Source organism: Balaenoptera borealis (genome assembly GCF_965194805.1).
Source record: "Balaenoptera borealis genome assembly, contig: HAP1_SCAFFOLD_1819, whole genome shotgun sequence".
NCBI classification, from domain to species: domain Eukaryota; kingdom Metazoa; phylum Chordata; class Mammalia; order Artiodactyla; family Balaenopteridae; genus Balaenoptera; species Balaenoptera borealis.
In genome coordinates this window covers 59,246-77,634 of record NW_028122430.1, presented here as the reverse complement: position 1 = coordinate 77,634, position 18,389 = coordinate 59,246, and the positions used below count along the sequence as shown (strand labels likewise).

General features: G+C 44.4%; 1 protein-coding gene across 3 annotated transcripts in view; it reads right to left on the bottom strand.

Annotated features, from left to right (window-relative positions):
- Positions 1–2,560: 2,560 nt before the first annotated feature.
- The window catches only part of ZNF532 (zinc finger protein 532), a 66,239-nt gene continuing 50,410 nt past the window's right edge, over positions 2,561–18,389 (bottom strand). The window contains exons 7-9 of one of the 3 annotated variants that reach the window (XM_082409331.1): positions 8,416–8,507; positions 6,043–6,193; positions 2,561–4,618 (exon numbers count right to left, since the gene is read on the bottom strand). In XM_082409331.1, coding sequence (XP_082265457.1) covers positions 4,124–4,618; positions 6,043–6,193; positions 8,416–8,507 — 738 coding nt within the window. In that variant the 3' untranslated portion in view covers positions 2,561–4,123. Of the gene's footprint in view, positions 4,619–6,042; positions 6,194–8,394; positions 8,508–12,750; positions 12,919–18,389 lie in introns of those variants that run through there. The other 2 variants (XM_082409330.1, XM_082409332.1) reach the window with 2 other exon arrangements.

The window sequence follows — 18,389 nt, the reverse complement described above, 5'->3', positions numbered from 1 at the left end:
AGAAAATGTGTTCGGGAGGAAGCAGTTGTCTATGCCAGGGATTCTAAGCCTGCATTGTCCTTTTCTTCATGTTTTACCACCTTGATGGCATTCTTCTTTATGCATTACTGTTACTCAATTATTGATAATAAAATCACCCAACCACACACATTCAAACAAAAACTAACCTTGAATGTATATCTAAAGTTCATCTTCCCCATAAACAGCTCTTAACTGTGACTTCCGTATTTCTATTTAAGTAATCTAAATGTTGGGAAAAAAATCACCTAGGTTTGAACTTTCAGGCTTCTCTTCTTTCTCTGTACCCCACAGCACGAAATTTTCCTTGATGCTCCTTCTGAAATGCTACCTACAACTGCAGCCTCTTTCCAAGATTACTTCCCCCACCCTAAGCCGAGTCCTCAGGCCCATGTGGACCACTATGTTGGCACCATAGCTACTTCGATTTAAACTTTATTCCTGTGACGGTCATTCATGCTGTGCAAATATTTTCAGTCTTCTGCCTTCTGGGCACATGGTAGGATCGCACTTCTTGACCTCCTTGTGATTAGGTGGGACCATGTTACTGGCTTTGGTCAATGAAATGTGAAAAGTGACATCTGTCACTTCTGTGCCAGAACATTCAATTGCACTTTCCATCTGCCCCAATAAGCAGCAACTTTTGTTGAAAGTGGGTTAAGGGGATAAAGAGATTTGGAGCAATGTCTCCAATCTGAGCAAGAAATAAGTCTCAGGGGACTTCCCTGGCGATCCAGTGGTTAAGACTCTGCACTTCCACTGCAGGGGGCACAGGTTCAACCCCTGGTCAGGGAACTAAGATACTACATGCTGTGGGGTGCAGCCAAAAAAAAAGTCTTGTTATACGTCGTAAGATTCAGGGTTACAACCTCAGCATAACCTAACTTATGCTGATTGATACACTCCCACCATCTTTTTTTTTTTTTAATATATTTATTTATTTATTTTGGCTGTGTTGGGTCTTCGTTGCTGTGTGCAGGCTTCCTCTAGTTACAGTGAGCGGGGGTTACTCTTCATTGCGGAGCACGGGCTCTAGGTGCGCAGGCTTCAGCAGTTGTGGCTCGTGGGCTCTAGAGCGCAGGCTCAGTAGTTGTGACACACAGGCTTAGTTGCTCCACGGCATGTGGGATCTTCCCAGACCAGGGCTCAAACCCGTGTCCCCTGCATTGGCAGGCGGATTCTTAACCACTGTGCCACCAGGGAAATCCCTCCCACCATCCACCTTAAGTCACCAATTAATCTGGTTGTCACTCCCTTGTCCAAATAACTCATCTCTATCAGAGTACAAACCCCCTAGATTGTCATTCAAGGCTTTTTACACCTTGGACCCAGCCTACTCTGTCAGCCTCACCTTCCCTTCCCCACCAACAGAGGAAATGGGATTCCTAAAAATTCATGGAACGTGCCCCAGTTTTCTACCTTTGGTCTATGTCCCGTTTCTCAAATGCCCACATTGACAACCACACCCAGTATCTTCAACTAATGAAAAATGGGTAGAATTCACAAGTCCTAATGTGGATGTTTTGCTCAGCATTCACCATGTTAACCCAAGTATTCATGTCTTTTCATTAACAGCCAAGAATTTTCCACACTGGCTCTCCCCAATTCCTTCTATTCCCCCTTCTGGAGTTCCTATTAAACTTGTTAGAGCTGCTTATTTTGTCCTTCCGGACTCCTATGCTCTTTCATATATTTCATCTCTTTATCTCTTTGCTGCATTCTAGGGAATTTCTTCAAAATCCATCTTCCAGTTCATCAATTCTCTCTTCAGTTGAACCATCCAGGTTTCCTCCCAGGGCTACAGCATCGGGTGCTGTTTTTCTACTCTGGATTTTAGTCTCTTCTTCATCTTGGACCTCTGGGCATATTTTAAAACTTTCCTGGATGCTCATCTAGGCATTTAATAAGATGCCAATTTCATATTACCAAGCACATCTGGGTATTTATGAGTAGACAGACTCCCAAGTTATCTTATAAAAGTCATAGTGCCACAAACAAAAATTTCTAATATTGTGTTTTGCACATACTTTTTATTTGTTGAATAAAGGAGTATTTGTGAATATGTACATAAACACATAGAGCGAGCACTAGATTTAGAGCAAGAATATCTGGGTTCTAAGACGCAAAGCCACTTACCAGCTCCGAGGCCTTAGGCCAAGAACTTAATGAGTTCAGCTTCCTCGACTGTAAAACTAGGCTATTAGACCCGTGCAGCCCACCGCACAGGTTTATTGCAAGGTTCAAATGCAGAAACATATGAAAAGTGCTATGAATACAACTAAAGAGCAATACAAGTATAAATACAACGAGTAACAGCAATTGAATTTCAAGTTGAGGCGTACTTAATCACACCCTCGGGTTATACCGATGTACTGATGGAGTCAATATGAAAGTGACAAAACAGCTGATTGCTAACGAGAATGAAAATGCCGCTCTTCTGAGCAGGGAGAATTCTGCAATATCCCGTAGGCCATCCCTGCAATCAATCACTCCCTAAACTTCATGAAGATGTCAGCGACCCACCATCAATAACTCTCTCACGGAAGCACAAGGGCCAAATGTCCCACGTTTATTTACATATGAAATGTGTTTAATACAGTTAGGATGGATACGGTTACTGCATGACACCTGACAGCAGCAAGACCTTTTGAGGAACCGAACGTCGACTACAGTATATCATGCAAGTGTATCTATATATACACAAAAGAATTTCTTCTCTTAAAAAAAAAAAAGTACAAAACATGTTTAGGGATAAATACAAGATATAAAATGCAAAAGAAAACACAAAACACAAAACCAAAAAGTATAACTCTCCCAGAGAACTATAAACGTTTGGAAGGGACAGAAGAGTACCTCGGCTGCACTAAGAAAGCGGAACTACCGATGTTAAGGATACTTATTGAAATGGCTGAACTAAACCCATGTGGCTCAGTGCTGACTCGAACGGCCAACTGCGACACGCCGGCTGCTGCATCAATAAGGTGGAAGTTGTGCATCCCAAGTCTAAGTACCAGGACGTTTGGCAGTAGCACCCTGAACAGGAAACGCCAACTCTTTAGACAGCAAAGGGTTAAGTCAACTGTGATTTTTTTTTTTTTTCCCTGTCAAGAGCCAGAGAAATACTTGATATTTTTAGTTGTGTCTTTGCAAGAGTTAATAAATTACATGACAAAAGCGTGACTATATAAATCTATTGGTCTAACTACGTATTTGTAACTTTTACAGTAGTCCAGCCCTTTCGCTGCTATATCTCCTTGTGCTCTTTAGAAGTCAGCCTTGCAAATCGGCCCCGAAAGCCACCGCTGCCCCCAGCCACCCCGCACCCCCGTTTTTTCCCTTTAGGATACCCCTTCTTCCCCATTCTGAGACGGAATTAATCCACGTTCCTTACTGGATCTGTGGCCCAAGTTTTCATCCCCTCACTGGGAAAGAAGCGACCTGCAAGGCTGCTTTCGACACAGTTTGGCCTGGAGAAGACGCCACACGCCGGGCCGCGGTCCTGGCGGGGCCGGCACTCCCTGGCGGAGGAGGCACGTTGAGGATAGTGCTAAGACACTTAAAAGTCCCTAGTGTTTTTGAGACCTACAATCACCTACGATTTATGTAGTGAATTCTAAAAATTAAAAACACTAAAAAAGGCATTATCGTAGCCTGTAATTAGTTAACCCATTCAAATCTGTGACATACAAAATGGTTTATTTGAATTCAGGAACTGCCCCTGTTACTAAGAACTCTGTTTTAAAGAAACAGTACAAAAAGAAAAATTCTAACCCAAATTAAAAAACAAAAACCAAAACAAAAAAACCAAGAACGAAACAAAAAAAAACCTTCAAAACATTTTCCACTAAATACTGATATAAACATGTAACAAAGAGTATAAAAAGTTATTCATTTAAATATATACAAACTCTTTTCAACTCAAATACTGTTTTAATACTTAATCGGGGAGGATATACAGGAGGAGGCGGAGAAGGGAGTGGAAGGAGGATATATTGCAACAGCCTAGACAGTACTGTTAACTCTATGATAACTGCCAACTTCTTGTAAGAAAACTGTCTCTTTGCTTCCAACGCGGACCGGGACTCTCCGCGGGAAGGGTGCGCGGCTATTTCTCGGCCGAGCTCACTCTTTTGGATTTGATGAAGGCCATGCCGTGGGTCCGCATGTGGGCGTTTAAGGCAGCTTCCGTCTCGAACGTCTTTGCACACACTTTGCACGTTCTGTCCGACACGGGGCCGTCGGCCGGCGCGTCCTCCGGGCCGGGCTTGTTCTCCTGCTGGCTCTCCTCGCCGGCCCCGTTCTGCTTAGCCGCCGGCTGCGGCTCCTTCAGTTTGTGGACGATGAAGAGGTGCCGGGACAGGGAGACGTGCGACGTGTAGCAGAGGCCGCACTCGCGGCACTGGTGGGACGAGCCGTCCGACTTGTGCTGCGGGATGTGCTCGTGGAACTGCAGCAGGTTCTCCGTGGTGAAGCCGCACACGGCGCACTTGTGCACCTTGAACACGTTGATCTTCAGCTTCTTCAGGGGCTGCGTGATGGCTCCTCGGGGAGGTCTGAACTCTAAAACGGGCTCTTCCAACTTCCGCTTGGGACTGGGAACCTTGGAGAGAAAAACAGAGCGGGTGATGCACTGAAAACCGGTCTCTGGGCGGGTGACGGGCGGTCGGTGCTCGCGGGCTCCGGGGCTGCAGGGAAACGTGTCCCGGGAGCGGGGGGTGCGGGCTCCTCACAGCTGCGCGGCCGCCAGCTGTGAGGAACACTCCAAGGGTCGTGCCTTCCAGCCCCCGACAGAGGTGGACTCAGACCCGGGATGACCCGGCATCCTCCATCAGCCGGCTCGGTAGGACAGACAGGTCCCGGCCCTCGTGGGACGCAGGTGCCAATGGAGTGACAAAGAGCCACGAAGGAGCCAGCGTGCAGTGTGGCAAGGACGGCCTGAGTCAGCAGGCCACACGGGGAAAGGGGCCCAGGAGGCAGGCCAGGGGGGCCGGGGCAGGGTGACCAGGTGAGTGCGCAGATGAGGCCAAGGAGAGGCAGGGGGCGGGCGGACTGAAAAGCACCTCGTGGAGGAGAAGATGTCCGCACGTGCGCTTTTCCCGAGACTCAGATGGAGCCACCTGAGCCTCACCGGGTCTCCTAAGCGCCCTTTCCTGCCCACTCACCTTCCTCCTACTCCTTCCCCTCTGGCCTCATCAAATCCCCTCCCTTCCAACTCTCTAAAACTCCAAGCCGAGGGGACACCCCTCCCTCCCAGCTCCGCGGCCGTCCTGGCTGTCCTGCTTTTCCGCCTTGATCTAAAGCTGCTCCTGCACGTACATTCTTTAATTCCACCCCCGCCTCCCCATCACCTGAGGGAAAGGATTACAATTTAATGCGACACGAGTCTGACTTGTATTCTGATTTCAACGATTAACTCCTTGAAAGCACACACAGGCTTTTACCCAGGAACGTTCCAGACGCAGCACGGGGCCAAAGACAGCAGGTCTCCTAAGTGTCTGCTTTACGGCAACAGCACTTGCAACACACACACCTTGTAGTCAGGTTAGTATACGTTCTGTTGTCTGCTTCAAGTTCACTACCTACTGATAAGGCACTATCTACGAATCTTATCTTAATCCTTTATCAGTACAAAGAGAAGCTAAATGGAGTCAATTTTGATTAGGTACCTCTCACAACCAATACACTGCCAATGAAAAGGAGTCTAGATTCATACAATCCCCTGGCTAAGAGACAACTTCTGTGAGTCAACATAAAATTTTAAAAACTTTATATGTAAGTAGATCTATCCCTAAAGTCGTGTCTGGAAGGATACAGAAGAAACTTAATAAAGATTACCTTTTAGGAGCAAGATGAAAGCTCAGAATCAGTGCAGAGAGAGCGTCCCTATTATTTTAAAGCTTCATGCACAGTCTGAATTTTTAAAACTGTGTAACCGTAGAATAATTTAAACGCAAAAAAAAAAAAAAAAAGGAAAAAGCAAGTGAACACAACTTCACTGTAAAGAGAACACATGCAGTGTCTGACCTTGGTATCTTCTTTTATTTCTGTTTCCTCCTCATTGGTGGCTTCTGTCATTTCTTTCAAGTCAGGATCCTTAATTCCGTGCATGAGTTGGATATGTTTCTCCAGCATTAACCGTTTCGTGAAGGTACGCCTGGAGTCTGGGCAGTGCCTGTGAGGAAGAAGACAAGGAAATAACCTACTTGCTTTAAAGGGACTCACTGAGGCGCACGTTCACTGCTGAAAGCCCTCAGCCGGCCGACAGCCCGCTCAGAGGGGCCACGGTCGTCCGCATGAGTACCACTGGTCCAAAGCGAAAGAGTAATTTTGCTATGAATCATAGTTTCCAAATGGTGGAAAAAAGAAAAACTCTTGCAGCTTTTGTTAAAAGTTTTCTATCAGTTTTTGTGTCCTTACAGGACCAGCCTAATTTGGGTCAGATGGAGTATTTATTTTCTGAGTTTGGTTAAAGTATTACTTAATTCGTTATTCAAGATGGCTGTAATTTTAACATGGAGAACATTAAATTTCAGAAGTTTTCTTTCCAGTGACTCAGACTGTTCCCTCAGAATGTACGTCATGAGACACTTTAATAGGAAGGAAGTCCCTGCCTGACTCCTTCACGCTGGTGTTAACAATTCCTGTCCACTCTGCCGTAACACAGACAAGACAGACTGTCTCCCCATCAAATTCCTCATCAAAGCACAAATGCAATATGCGTGGTTAGAACCGCAGCGCTCAAATACATGTGCTCAGTCAGTCGATTAAAATGTAGAAAACTGTGAACAGATATCCAAAACAGGTCAATTATTTAACTTGTCATTTCAGCTTGTGCAAAATTATGTTAATTATGATTACAGTCTTTCTTTAGAAGATATGAATTTATCATTTTCTTAATCAAACAGGCCAAAAACAGGTAAACGATAGTTAATGACCATGGTGATGACAGATACTCTAAGCCAGACAGCAAGAATACCACTGCAGCGAGGGTGGATGGAAAGTTCCTCATGGCTTATGCAGAACCAAATTTGCTGTCTTCAGAGAGGCTTCTAAGAATTTTATAAAGATTGGCTCCAAACTCTGACGATTTCATGTTAGAGACCCTCTATGGGGCAGCAGTGGGAGCCAGCACCAACACCAAAGAACAGACGAAATTAGCTGGACAATCCTGGCATTTTACTGCCTTACAGGCACTTCACGAGGAAATGAACACACCTGTTAGAGGAATGACTGTGCCATCCACGCCAGCCTTCCTTTCCATTTTCTCAGCCCAGGGTTTCCTCCTAAATTCACTGATTCTTTCAATGCGGTCTCAACATACAGACTGTATTTACATAATGTTCTCATCTCACCAAATCACTCCCAGCTTCAATTTCACGGAAGGAGGGTCCCTGTTTTCCTACCCAAGAAACTTTCCTTAACTAACCAAGACACAGCAAAGCCCTGGCGATCAGGCAGCCGACTGTCTCACGTTCCCTCAGCCACATGGTACACGGAGCCCTGCTTTCATCACGGCCACGCACTGGCTATATGGCTTCTGTGTCGTTTAGTCCTCTTTTATGAGAAGTGCCTTAAAGTAGGTAACCCTGTTGTATCACCTCACTTCAGGCATGTTCTGAGTGGGTGAGAAAGCTTTCTCACTAATGATAATATAACAACCTCTGACCTTCATATACAAAGAAGAATCTCATGGACTGTCCACTCAGTGGGTTGGCCCACTCAGTCCCTTGAATTTGGTCTCTAACCAACAGTGTGTGCTGAGATGAGGGACGCACTGCAGCCGAGGGGCAAACGTCCAGCCCAGGATGACTCCATGACTGGCCCCACCAGGGCCCGCCCTGAACCCTGAGTAGATCGACCAGCCCAGCCGGCTTACTGATACTGCCGACTCACTGTGTGTGAGAGACCGAAGAGCATCTCATCCACCCGTGCACCCACCTGCCGCGAGCCCCTTCTCCAAAGTTCTCAGTCCTAAAATGCCTAGCTCTGTATAATGGATAAGAACAGAGGTGGGAATTCCCTGGCAGTACAGTGGTTAGGACTCTGTGCTTTCACTGCTGAGGGCCCGGGTTCAATCCCTGGTTGGGGAACTAAGATCCCACAAACTGTGTGGCCAAAAAAAAAAAGAACAAAGGTAACAGATAAGAACATACAAAGGGTGGGCAAGGGACTGCTCCTTTTTATTTTAATATTGTTAAGTGTTACAAACCAAGCAAGAATGGTCTGTCAAAACAAAATACAATTCCGAAAGGAAATCCATACACCATGGAGCAGAGAATGGGAAAATGGAAAGTTAATGGTGAAATGGGAAGAACCTTCGAGAAGTTCCAGGCTAATCCTTTCACTGTGCTTCCCACATTAGAAATCACGACTTACGAGCAGGTATAAACTTTCCTGATGCCTTTGTGCTTGATCCGGTTGTGACGGCACAGGCTGTGGGATGAGCTGAAAGACTTGTCACACTGGCGGCAGGGGTGCTTCTTCATTTGCTTTATTAGGAGAAAAGAGAAAGAAAGTCGCTTGAGAGAACAAAAACAGAAACATTTTACAAATTAAAAACTCTTTTGTAAGAGTCTAAGTATCACTACTGTTTAGCAATACAGTGACAAGACTAGAAGATTTTAAAGATGTAACAGAGGACTTCCCTGGTGGTGCAGTGGTTAGCCTCCCAATGCAGGGGACACGGGTTTGAGCCCTGGTCTGGGAGGATCCCACATGCCACGGAGCAACTAAGCCCGTGCGCCACAACTACTGAGCCTGCCTGCGCTCTAGAGCCCGCATGCCACAACTACTGAAGCCCACGCACCTAGAGCCAGTGTTCTGCAATAAGAGAAGCCACTGCAATGAGAAGCCCGCGCACCGCAGTGAAGAGTGGCCCCTGCTCGACGCAACTAGAGAACAGCCCGCACGCAGCAATGAAGACCCAATGCAGCCAAAAATCAATCAATCAATCAATCAATTTAAAAAAAAATGTAACAGAAAGGGTGGGCAGGGCTGGAGTATTCATGGAGGGGCTCATTTCTAGAGAACACATTTTATCATAAGACTAAAAAACTATTTTTTTCCTTAAAAACACTTATGATTTTGATTCAACACAAACACCCAGATAGCTGAAAAGAAAACATTACACAAATTTTCTTTGCATAAGAGACGTTATTTTTAAAAAGCAGATAACCTAGAAAAACAATTCTTCAGCAGATACCAAATAAAGCCAGTAGTTAATTTGTTATATCCAGAAAGAAGAGGTTTCCTTCTCCAATATGCCATTTTAAATTACATCTCTGGCTAATTTTAAACACTTTAGCTTCTCCCACTAATAACTAATTATTCCTTAAATAAGGAAAGAGTTTTCCAAGAATGCTTTTTGTTTTAAATGATACCATTTGGTTATCTCAAGAACACAAGTTTGAAACCACTTCGGGGATATTGCCTGTTGGTATATGTAGAGTGTGTGTGTGTGTGTGTGTGTGTGTGCGTGTGCGCATGTGTGTGTGTGTGCATGCGCGCGCGTGTGTGTGTGCGCATGCGCGTGTGTGTGTGCATGCGCGCGCGCGTGTGTGCATGCGCGTGTGTGTGCATGCGCGCGCGCGTGTGTGCATGCGCGTGTGTGTGTGCATGCGCGCGCGTGTGTGTGCATGCGCGTGTGTGTGTGCATGCGCGCGCGTGTGTGTGCATGCGCGCGTGTGTGTGTGTGCATGCGTGTGTGTGTGTGCATGTGTGTGTGTGTGTGTGTGTGTGTGTGTGTGTGTGCTGGGGAGGGACACTGAGAAAGCAAGAGAGCATGATCAAGAGATATATAAAAATCAAAGTGAAAGTTTCCCACTTTGGCTAAGACATAATGTTAATTCAACAGATTCCCATGTGGAACCTTTGAAGTCAAATTAGTGGCTTAACATTTAAGACAAATTATTTGGGCACGATATGTACTGCAGTCTGGAAGTAATGTCATATCACAAGGAACTGAAATCAAGAAAGAACTGTTAGCCTCATGAATGAAACAAATTTGGCTCAGCCCTCGTAAAAAATAGGGATGAAGAAGGAATAAGTTCTCACGTGAAACTGTGTTACTATCTTTGGCAATAAGAAGAGATAAGCAAGCAACTGTGACCTAAGTGATAAAGAAATGATAAGTTTTTTTAAAAATTATTTTTACATTAATCACCTGACAAACGCATCCTTATTCAAGCTGGTAAGCAAATCTATTCAAGCGGCTGAGAGGAGCCCCAGAGGTGGGCTGGCACATTTTCTCCACCACTCACGAACCATGTGATGGGGGAAAGTGCCCCAACCTCCATAAACACCCACTCCCCAAGCTGTCAAGTGGGGATCACGGCAGTGCTGTCCTCAGAGAGGGTGCTGGGGGGAAGGGGGCCGCTGAAGGGCTAGCACAGTGCTTGGGACACAGAGAAATCCTCAATACGTGTTATTTTATTAGTAATAATAAAGTTACATATCCAAGTTTCATTTTTTTAAAAGTGGAAAATACTATCTTTTAAATAAAGCAAATCAGTCCGGCGGACGTTGAAAAGGTCTTGAACCCAGACAAAGGCAAAGGAGGAAGTTCCTTCTCCAAGTTAAAGATGAAAGTCGTACCATTGCTTGTACTGTTTTGCTAAGCATATCCCCGGGATATATGCATATACATCATATATCCCAGACTGTAAGAATCATCTCTGGGGAAAAAAAGAGAGACAGAGAGAACAAAGCAAGTGACCAACTAGTGCCTGAGATATCCTGTCCCTTCTCCTTCACAAACATTTTCAATCACATTAAATAGGCCATCCCTAAGTCTCTTTTATTAGCATATGCAGCCAGAGAATGAATAAGAGGTTTCTTTTACAATAAAACTTGAAGTCAAGAACAGTCAGTTATGAATAGTTCTACTATGTTTCAATAAAGGTTTTTAACATCTACAAATACCTAACTCCTGTTGAATTTCGTACATATAAGATGGACAATGTTAAGATCACTTGGGAAAGCTGAAACACAAGACATCTTTCTAAAAGCAAGACAGTTGTAGCAAATAATCATAAAGGAGGGAGACAATGGAAGTACACCTTTCTAAGCACAGAACAGGGCAGAGGCCTCAGAGACATGCAGACTGGATTTTCTATTATGGTAAAGATTTTAATATTCTACTTCTTGTTACAGTGTAGTTATATTAATATCAAATCAAAATTGTAAGAGAGAAATATCAATAAAGAAATCCTCAGAAGATAATAAAATAAATGAAGAGCAGCTTAGCTAAATCAATAATTACTATTTTCAAAGAGTTGACGATGTATGAGATACTCTTTTTCAACATCCTTATGAAAAAAAAATGCAGAAATGAACTGTGCAATCCCAAAACAATGGGGCAAGGTTTCAAAATCACTGGTGACAAGAAAATTACAAGTTAAACTCCAGTTTCCAGATCAAACCTGCCATGTTCACAATACCTAACAAGATAAATGACTTTCTTCTTTGTTAAATTTTAAACACTAACTTGTTTAAAGGTGCTTTGCCTAATTTATCTTCATAACTTGTATCTTCAATATTATAATAGTTCATACTGCTACTTTATGACACAGGAAGCAATTTTTAATCAAACATACATGGGAAAAAAACAGTATTAAGAAAGTGTAGGACTTCCCTGGTGGCGCAGTGGTTACGAATCCGCCCGCCGATACAGGGGACATGGGTTCCAGCCCTGGTCCGGGAAGATCCCACTGCCCGCGGAGCAACTAAGCCCGTGCACCACAACTACTGAGCCTGCTCTCTAGAGCCCGCGAGCCACAACTACGTAGTTGAGCCCATGTGCCGCACTGAAGCTCTCGCGCCTAGAGCTCGTGCTCCGCAACAAGAGGAGGCATTTCAATGAGAAGCCCGCGCACTGCAACAAAGACCCAACACAGCCAAAAATAAATAAATAAATAAATAATTTTTAAAAAAAGGAAGAAAGAAAGTGTAAAAGTCTATCATCATTCTGTTTTCAAGACTTTTAACGTCCTTTACTTCTGCTGGCTCCAAGGCTGCATAAATTGATAATAACAGAACCAGGGCCTTAAGTGGACTTTTTATAGTTAACTAAAATCAGAAAAGAAATTTATGAATTATAAATTATTTTGTTCTTAAATAGAGCTCTTTAAAGAAATAGTGAACTAATAAGCTGGCAGGGTCTGAAAATTTTGCTAGAACTTTAGAGTAAAATATCAAATACAACACTTGGGTACACCCCCTAAACTTTCTCTCTAATCTCCAATTTTTGACTCTTTTATCTTTGTGTCCTTTAGGAAAGAAAGCATTATTATTATTTTTTTTTTATGAGGATATATAAGACAAACCCTCTTTTTTTTTTTTTTTTTAAGCACTTTTTCTTTTTTATAACTACTTTATTTATTTATTTTATTTTATTTTTGGCTGTGTTGGGTCTTCGGCTCATGCGAGGGCTTTCTCTAGTTGAGGCAAGTGGGGGCCACTCTTCATCGCGGTGCAGGGACCGCTCTTCATCGCGGTGCGCAGGCCTTTCACTATCGCGGCCCCTCCCGTCGCGGGGCACAGGCTCCAGACGCGCAGGCTCAGTAGTTGTGGCTCACGGGCCCAGCTGCTCCGTGGCATGTGGGATCTTCCCAGACCAGGGCTCGAACCCGTGTCCCCTGCATTAGCAGGCAGATTCTCAACCACTGCACCACCAGGGAAGCCCCAGAAAGCATTATTAACTGCTCTTACCAAACAAACTCCTTTGTTCTAAATGCCCCAGCCCTGGGCTCAGGTCTGAGCTCTGGGATTTAAAATGCCTCTGAAAGCCATTCTTTTCGGATGGCACTTGGTGGATGCGGGCGCTCTCACGATCAGACATTTCCATGCGGATAACCAGTCCCTTCCTGTCTTTTGGCTTGAAGGCCTCTGTTTCAGGTGACTCTGAAGAAGTTAGAGGGAGAAAAGCCACAACTTCACACTCCCATCTGGCCAGACACCCACTCATCTCCATCTCTTCTGAGATCCCCTCCTCCACGAGATATCTGCCTCACACCAACATGCACAGGGCCTCCTTGACGACCAGCACACACCCAGGAACAGCCACAAGTTTAAGATTAAATGGGAGTGAAGTTATTCCCAAAGCACGCTGACACACATCCTTCAGCTCTATCATAGCGGTTTTTATGAAAAAGGAAAACCAAACCAACTGCATAATTTACGCCTACCACAGCAGCAATCCCTCAGAATTTAACTCCTAAAACCCTGGACCCTTCCACTTGGGAATCTATTCTACAAATAAACCCACACATGGTACAGTCAGTTCTGATGTAACACAACATACATAGAACACGTGCTCTAAATCACTGAACTATGCAGAATCAGGCAACAAAACCCACAAGACTTCCAGCAACAATGAAGTTCAGGGCATAACATTCAAAAACTGCCAATGACTCATTTAATAAAAACTAAAGTAGCATGGATTTACACACGTTAAACAGTTAAGAAACAAATATTAGGTGCTGCAAAAAATGTGGCACTTTACCTTGAAAAAGACCTTCAGTTTGCTTGTGGAAGTGAGCGCCAGGGGGCTTGCTTGAGTTTTTGTGAAGTGGTGTAAGGAGGGTTATCTGAAATTGGAGGTATGGACCTGTGTGACTCAGCCCACGGGGAGATGAGGTCACTGGTGAAGGCAGAAGGTGTGTGCACAACTGTGTCAGGTGTATTCCTACACAACTCTGTTGCACGGTTTTCTGTGCTCACCTAGTGTTTCTCAGGGATGGAATCACACGAGCAAACTCAGAATTCACATTATGCTTCAATTGTTCCCTGATGTATCAACTACATTGGAACAAATCTGTGTTTTGAACACAGGCGTTACAGCAGAACTGACTGTACACACAAGGTTATTCACTGCAGCACCGTGTGTAAGGGGAAAAGATGGGAAAAAATGTGGGTCCATCCAAGGAGGAATGGTTAAATAAATGATATGTACTCAAAACAATATTCTTGTCATGCAGCTGTAGAAAAGAATGAAAGATCTCAAAGCACTGATATGAAAAGAACTGTAACATAAATTACATGGAGACAGAACCGGTGCAGAAAATTATATTAATAAGCTGTGTTCTGTGTTAGAAAGAGGTAAAAATGAGAACACAGATGCAGATAGGATGATACTGGCAGAGAGAAACTTCAAGGGTGGCAAGGGTAGAAATGAGGCTTTTAACTGCATTCCTTCATATCATTTGGATTTTTGAACCATGTGAATATAGCTCATATAAAAAAAAAATTTTTTTCTGTTGCCTCAAAAAGATCTTAGGTTCACTGAGGTATTAATTTACGAAATGTAAAATTCACTTTTTAATGAGTTTTGGGAAACGGATACAGTTAAGTAAGTGCCACTACAATCAAGACATAGAACAACAGTTCGATCACCCCCCAAATTCCCACGTGCCCCTTTAGAGTCAACCTCTCCTTCCTACACCCAACTCTTGAAAACCACTGATCTGTTTTCCATCCTACAGTTTTGCTTTTTCCATTTGTCATGTACATGGGACCATGCAGTATAGTGTGTGTGGTTTTGGGAGCCTGGCACCTCTCACTCGGCATCACGCATCGGCAGCTCCATCGAGTGTTCCGTTGTACGGACAGACCCCTGTTTGTTTATCCATTTACCAGGTGAAGGACTTCTAGGTTGTTTCCAGTTTTGGAAAATTATTAAAGTTACAGTATAAACTATAAACATTCATGGACAGGTTTTGGTGTCAACATATGATCTTATTTCTCTTGGGTAAATACCTAGGAATGGGATTACTGGGTCCTATGGTAAATGACATAAGAAACTGTCAAAGTGTCCTCCAGATGGCCGTACTCTGTTTTTCCACCAGCAATGGATAAGAGCTCCAATGGCTCTACAGCCTTCCCAGCATTTGGTATTGCCATTTTATTTTATTTTATTATAGCCATTATCAAGGGTGGCTAGTGGTATTTCATTGTGGTTTAGTTTGCAGTTCTCTAATGACTAATGGTATTAAGGTAAAATTTTTTCAGTTAACAGATAAAATACCTATTTATGTGGTGTGCCTCTTCCTCCAAAGAAAAGCCCTGAACTCTGTTTTTGGTTTTTTTTTTTTATTTCAGGAGGAATTTCACTCTCTTGTAAGGTCCTTGAAAACAGAAGCTGTGGATCATTCATCCTTATAGCCCTGGCATTCAGCATACAGAAAACACTCAGTAAACATTCACTGTGTAAATGAATAAAAGAAAAAAATAACTGAATACACAATTATCTGCTGGAAAAATTTGAGCATGTTCTACAAGGTGATCATAGAATAACAAATTTACCATAAAGTCCTGGCCAGAGAGCAAGCACTGCTTGTTTCTGGAAGATGGGTGAGACGCGGGCATGTTTAAATCCTGATAAGAGCCTCTAAAAAACAAAGACACTGAGGACACAGGTGGGGAGACAGGGAGGGACTCACACAGAAGGAAGAGCACATCTTCCGGTGTGACTGGAGGTAAGGCTCTGTCCATAAACAGGTGCAATGTTTACACGGCCAGTGGTGGGTGGGTGAAGAAGGGACTGGGAAACTGAAGGAACTCCTGCCTGGCAGCTTCCAGATCAAAGTGAAGTAATACGATGCATCTAGATGCTGCAGCCTTCACTTTCTTTCTCTTATTGTTGCCAATTATAAAAATAACAAATGGTTATTGCAAAATAAAAGAAAATGAGATTGTTTCTAATCTCACCTATTGAGGTAACCACTATCAATTTCTAGCTATATATCCTGCCCATGTCTTTTCTGGATACACGGATTCACGTGTATTTATGAGTCTATATTATACACATTGATTTGTCACCTGATTTTTTGCTTGTAAAGCACACACAGCTACACATATTTTGATGATTCCACATTCTTCTTAATCTATCATTGTATTCTATTGTATAAATGGACCATAATCCATTTAACTATCTTCTATTAATGATTTAGATTGTTTCAACTTTTCAACTTTTACAGATAAAATTTTCTATAGTCAACCAATTATTTCCTTTGGATAGATTTCTGAAAACAGACTTTCTAGTTTAGAAGTTGTAAAAATGTTAAGGCTCTGTGACCCTTCTTGCCACACCGTCCTCAAAAAGGACACCAGTGACCTAAGTCGGTGTCTCTTCATCAGGAGTCTTCAACACCAGGTCACATTCTTCAACTCTGCCAAAGTGAATGGTAAAAATTCTACTGCACTTTTCTTTGTTTCTCTTCAATACCTAGTGATGTTGGACATCTAAGCACATACTCCTGAGCCATTTATATTTCCCTGGGGAACTACCCGATCACATCCTTTCTGCAGTTTTCTATGCAGTGAGGGCTGGAGATGGCAGGTGGGGAGCTCAGAGCGCAGACAACAGAGCCTTGTACACCATGGTGAGGGCTCCGGATCGTCCATGACTGTGAGGAGGGGGCACTGAAGGGTATGAGCAGAGGACTAATATGACCGACACAGTTTAGATGGGTCACCCCGGCTGCCAAGTGTGGAAGCAGGGAGCCAGGGCACAGGCTCCAGGGGAGAGATCCTGTGCCCTGGGCTTGGGGAAAAAGGGTGATGATAAGTGCTTAGATTTGGTATGTACCTCCAGGGTAGATGTATGGATGGGCTGAATGTAGGTGACAAAGAAGAGAAAAAGAAGGGTCAAGCGTCACTCCAAATTCTTTGGCCTGGTCATCGGTGGAGCAGAGTTACCAGTTACTAGTTGGGAAAACAGGGGAGAAGCAGGATTAGGGAAGGAGAGGAATCAAAAGAGTTACGTTTTGGATACGTTAAGTGTGAGAAGCCCATTGGAGATCTAAGCAGAGATGTTAAATAAATAGGTGGTTAGCGTCAAGTCCGGATCTCAGGGGAGAGGTCTGGCTGCAGATATAGATCTGTGAGTCACTAGGACATAGATGCCACTCTGAGTCATGGGCCTGGATGAGAACCGTCTGAGAGACAAAGGACACATCAACGTTCATAAGATGATAAAGACCAAGAAGAGCTATCGATGAGGCAGGATGAGAACCAAGAGAAGACAGTGCTTAAGAGGCCCAGCAAAGAAGGCACTTCTAGGAGGACAGAGCAGACGAGTGCGTCAGGCAGGTCAACGAAGACGCCAACTGAGAAAGCCAAGCCCCCTGCACTCAGGGACACGGACGCACTGGAGAGGTTGGCAAGAGTGGCTTTGGTGGTGTGGTGGGACGAAAGTCTAAACAGGAGAAGGAAGCAGGGAACAGAAGGACAGAAAACGATTCCAGGGAGACTTATTATAAACGGAGGGAGAGAAAAAATGGCAGTAGGGAAGGGGGGTGAGGGAAGGCTGCTTTGCTAGGATAAGGGTACCAGGGCAGAGCTTTATGATGCTGAGAAAGATGCAGGAGAGAGCGGACAAGTGCGGCTGTGACACCCTCGAGTGGCCAACAGGGGGCTGGATGGAGCGTGCAGATGGATGGGCTGCCCTTACGGGGGGCGGGGACACGGGATCATCCTTTGTAATGGGAGACGACACAGTATTTGAGATCAGACGCAACAGGGTTTTCACTGCACCGTCTCCTTATGTGTAAGGCAAAATCCAAACTTCTTGGCTTTCGAGACGGTCCACAATCTAATATTCAACCCACCATTTTGACTACATCTCCTGGGACTTTATAAACCTTCCATTCAAAGCCTCCCAAATCCGCATCTTCTGAAGACCATGACACATTCCTCCCTGCTCTTCTGAGACAGCCTTCCCTCTCCTGGACACGCATTCACACCCTTTCCCCCTCCAGCCAGCTCAGCTCTCAGGTCCTTCGTGGGCCTTCCCGATCTCTCCAGCCACCTGCCTCTCCTTCTCTTGCCCACGTCCCACACAGCTACGAGTGAACCTCTGGAAACACACATCTCAATGTGTCCCTTCTCTCCCTAAAGCCCCCCTGGCGTTCTCTGTAGCTTCAGGGAATGAGGCCGTTGGACTTGCCTACCTCACCCGTCCCAGCCTCCCATCACCCCCTTCCTAGAACATCACACTCCGGTACTACGTGCTGGCAGTCACTTGGCAGGCCGTGATGGTTTGTACCACATATCCATTCTCTTCCTGCTCCTCTGCACACAGGGCAAATTCCTCTTGTGCACCCTCCAAACACCTCTGTGGAGAGTATGAGGTAGCGTTTCTTCTGTGCGGCCTTCCCTGGCATCTCCCACCCTGCCGATTCCCCATGAAACAGTGACGCTCAAATCTGCTTCCCTGTACCTTAGATGTGAGTCTAATTCTTCTCTTCCACGTATCAAAGCCAATTCTAATTTTTAATTTCACTCTATCCTCCTGTGATTTCTTTTAAGGCTGGACTGTATTTTATTGCTCGCTTTATTCACAGAGCCTCAACAGGTACTGAGCTGAAATCTGA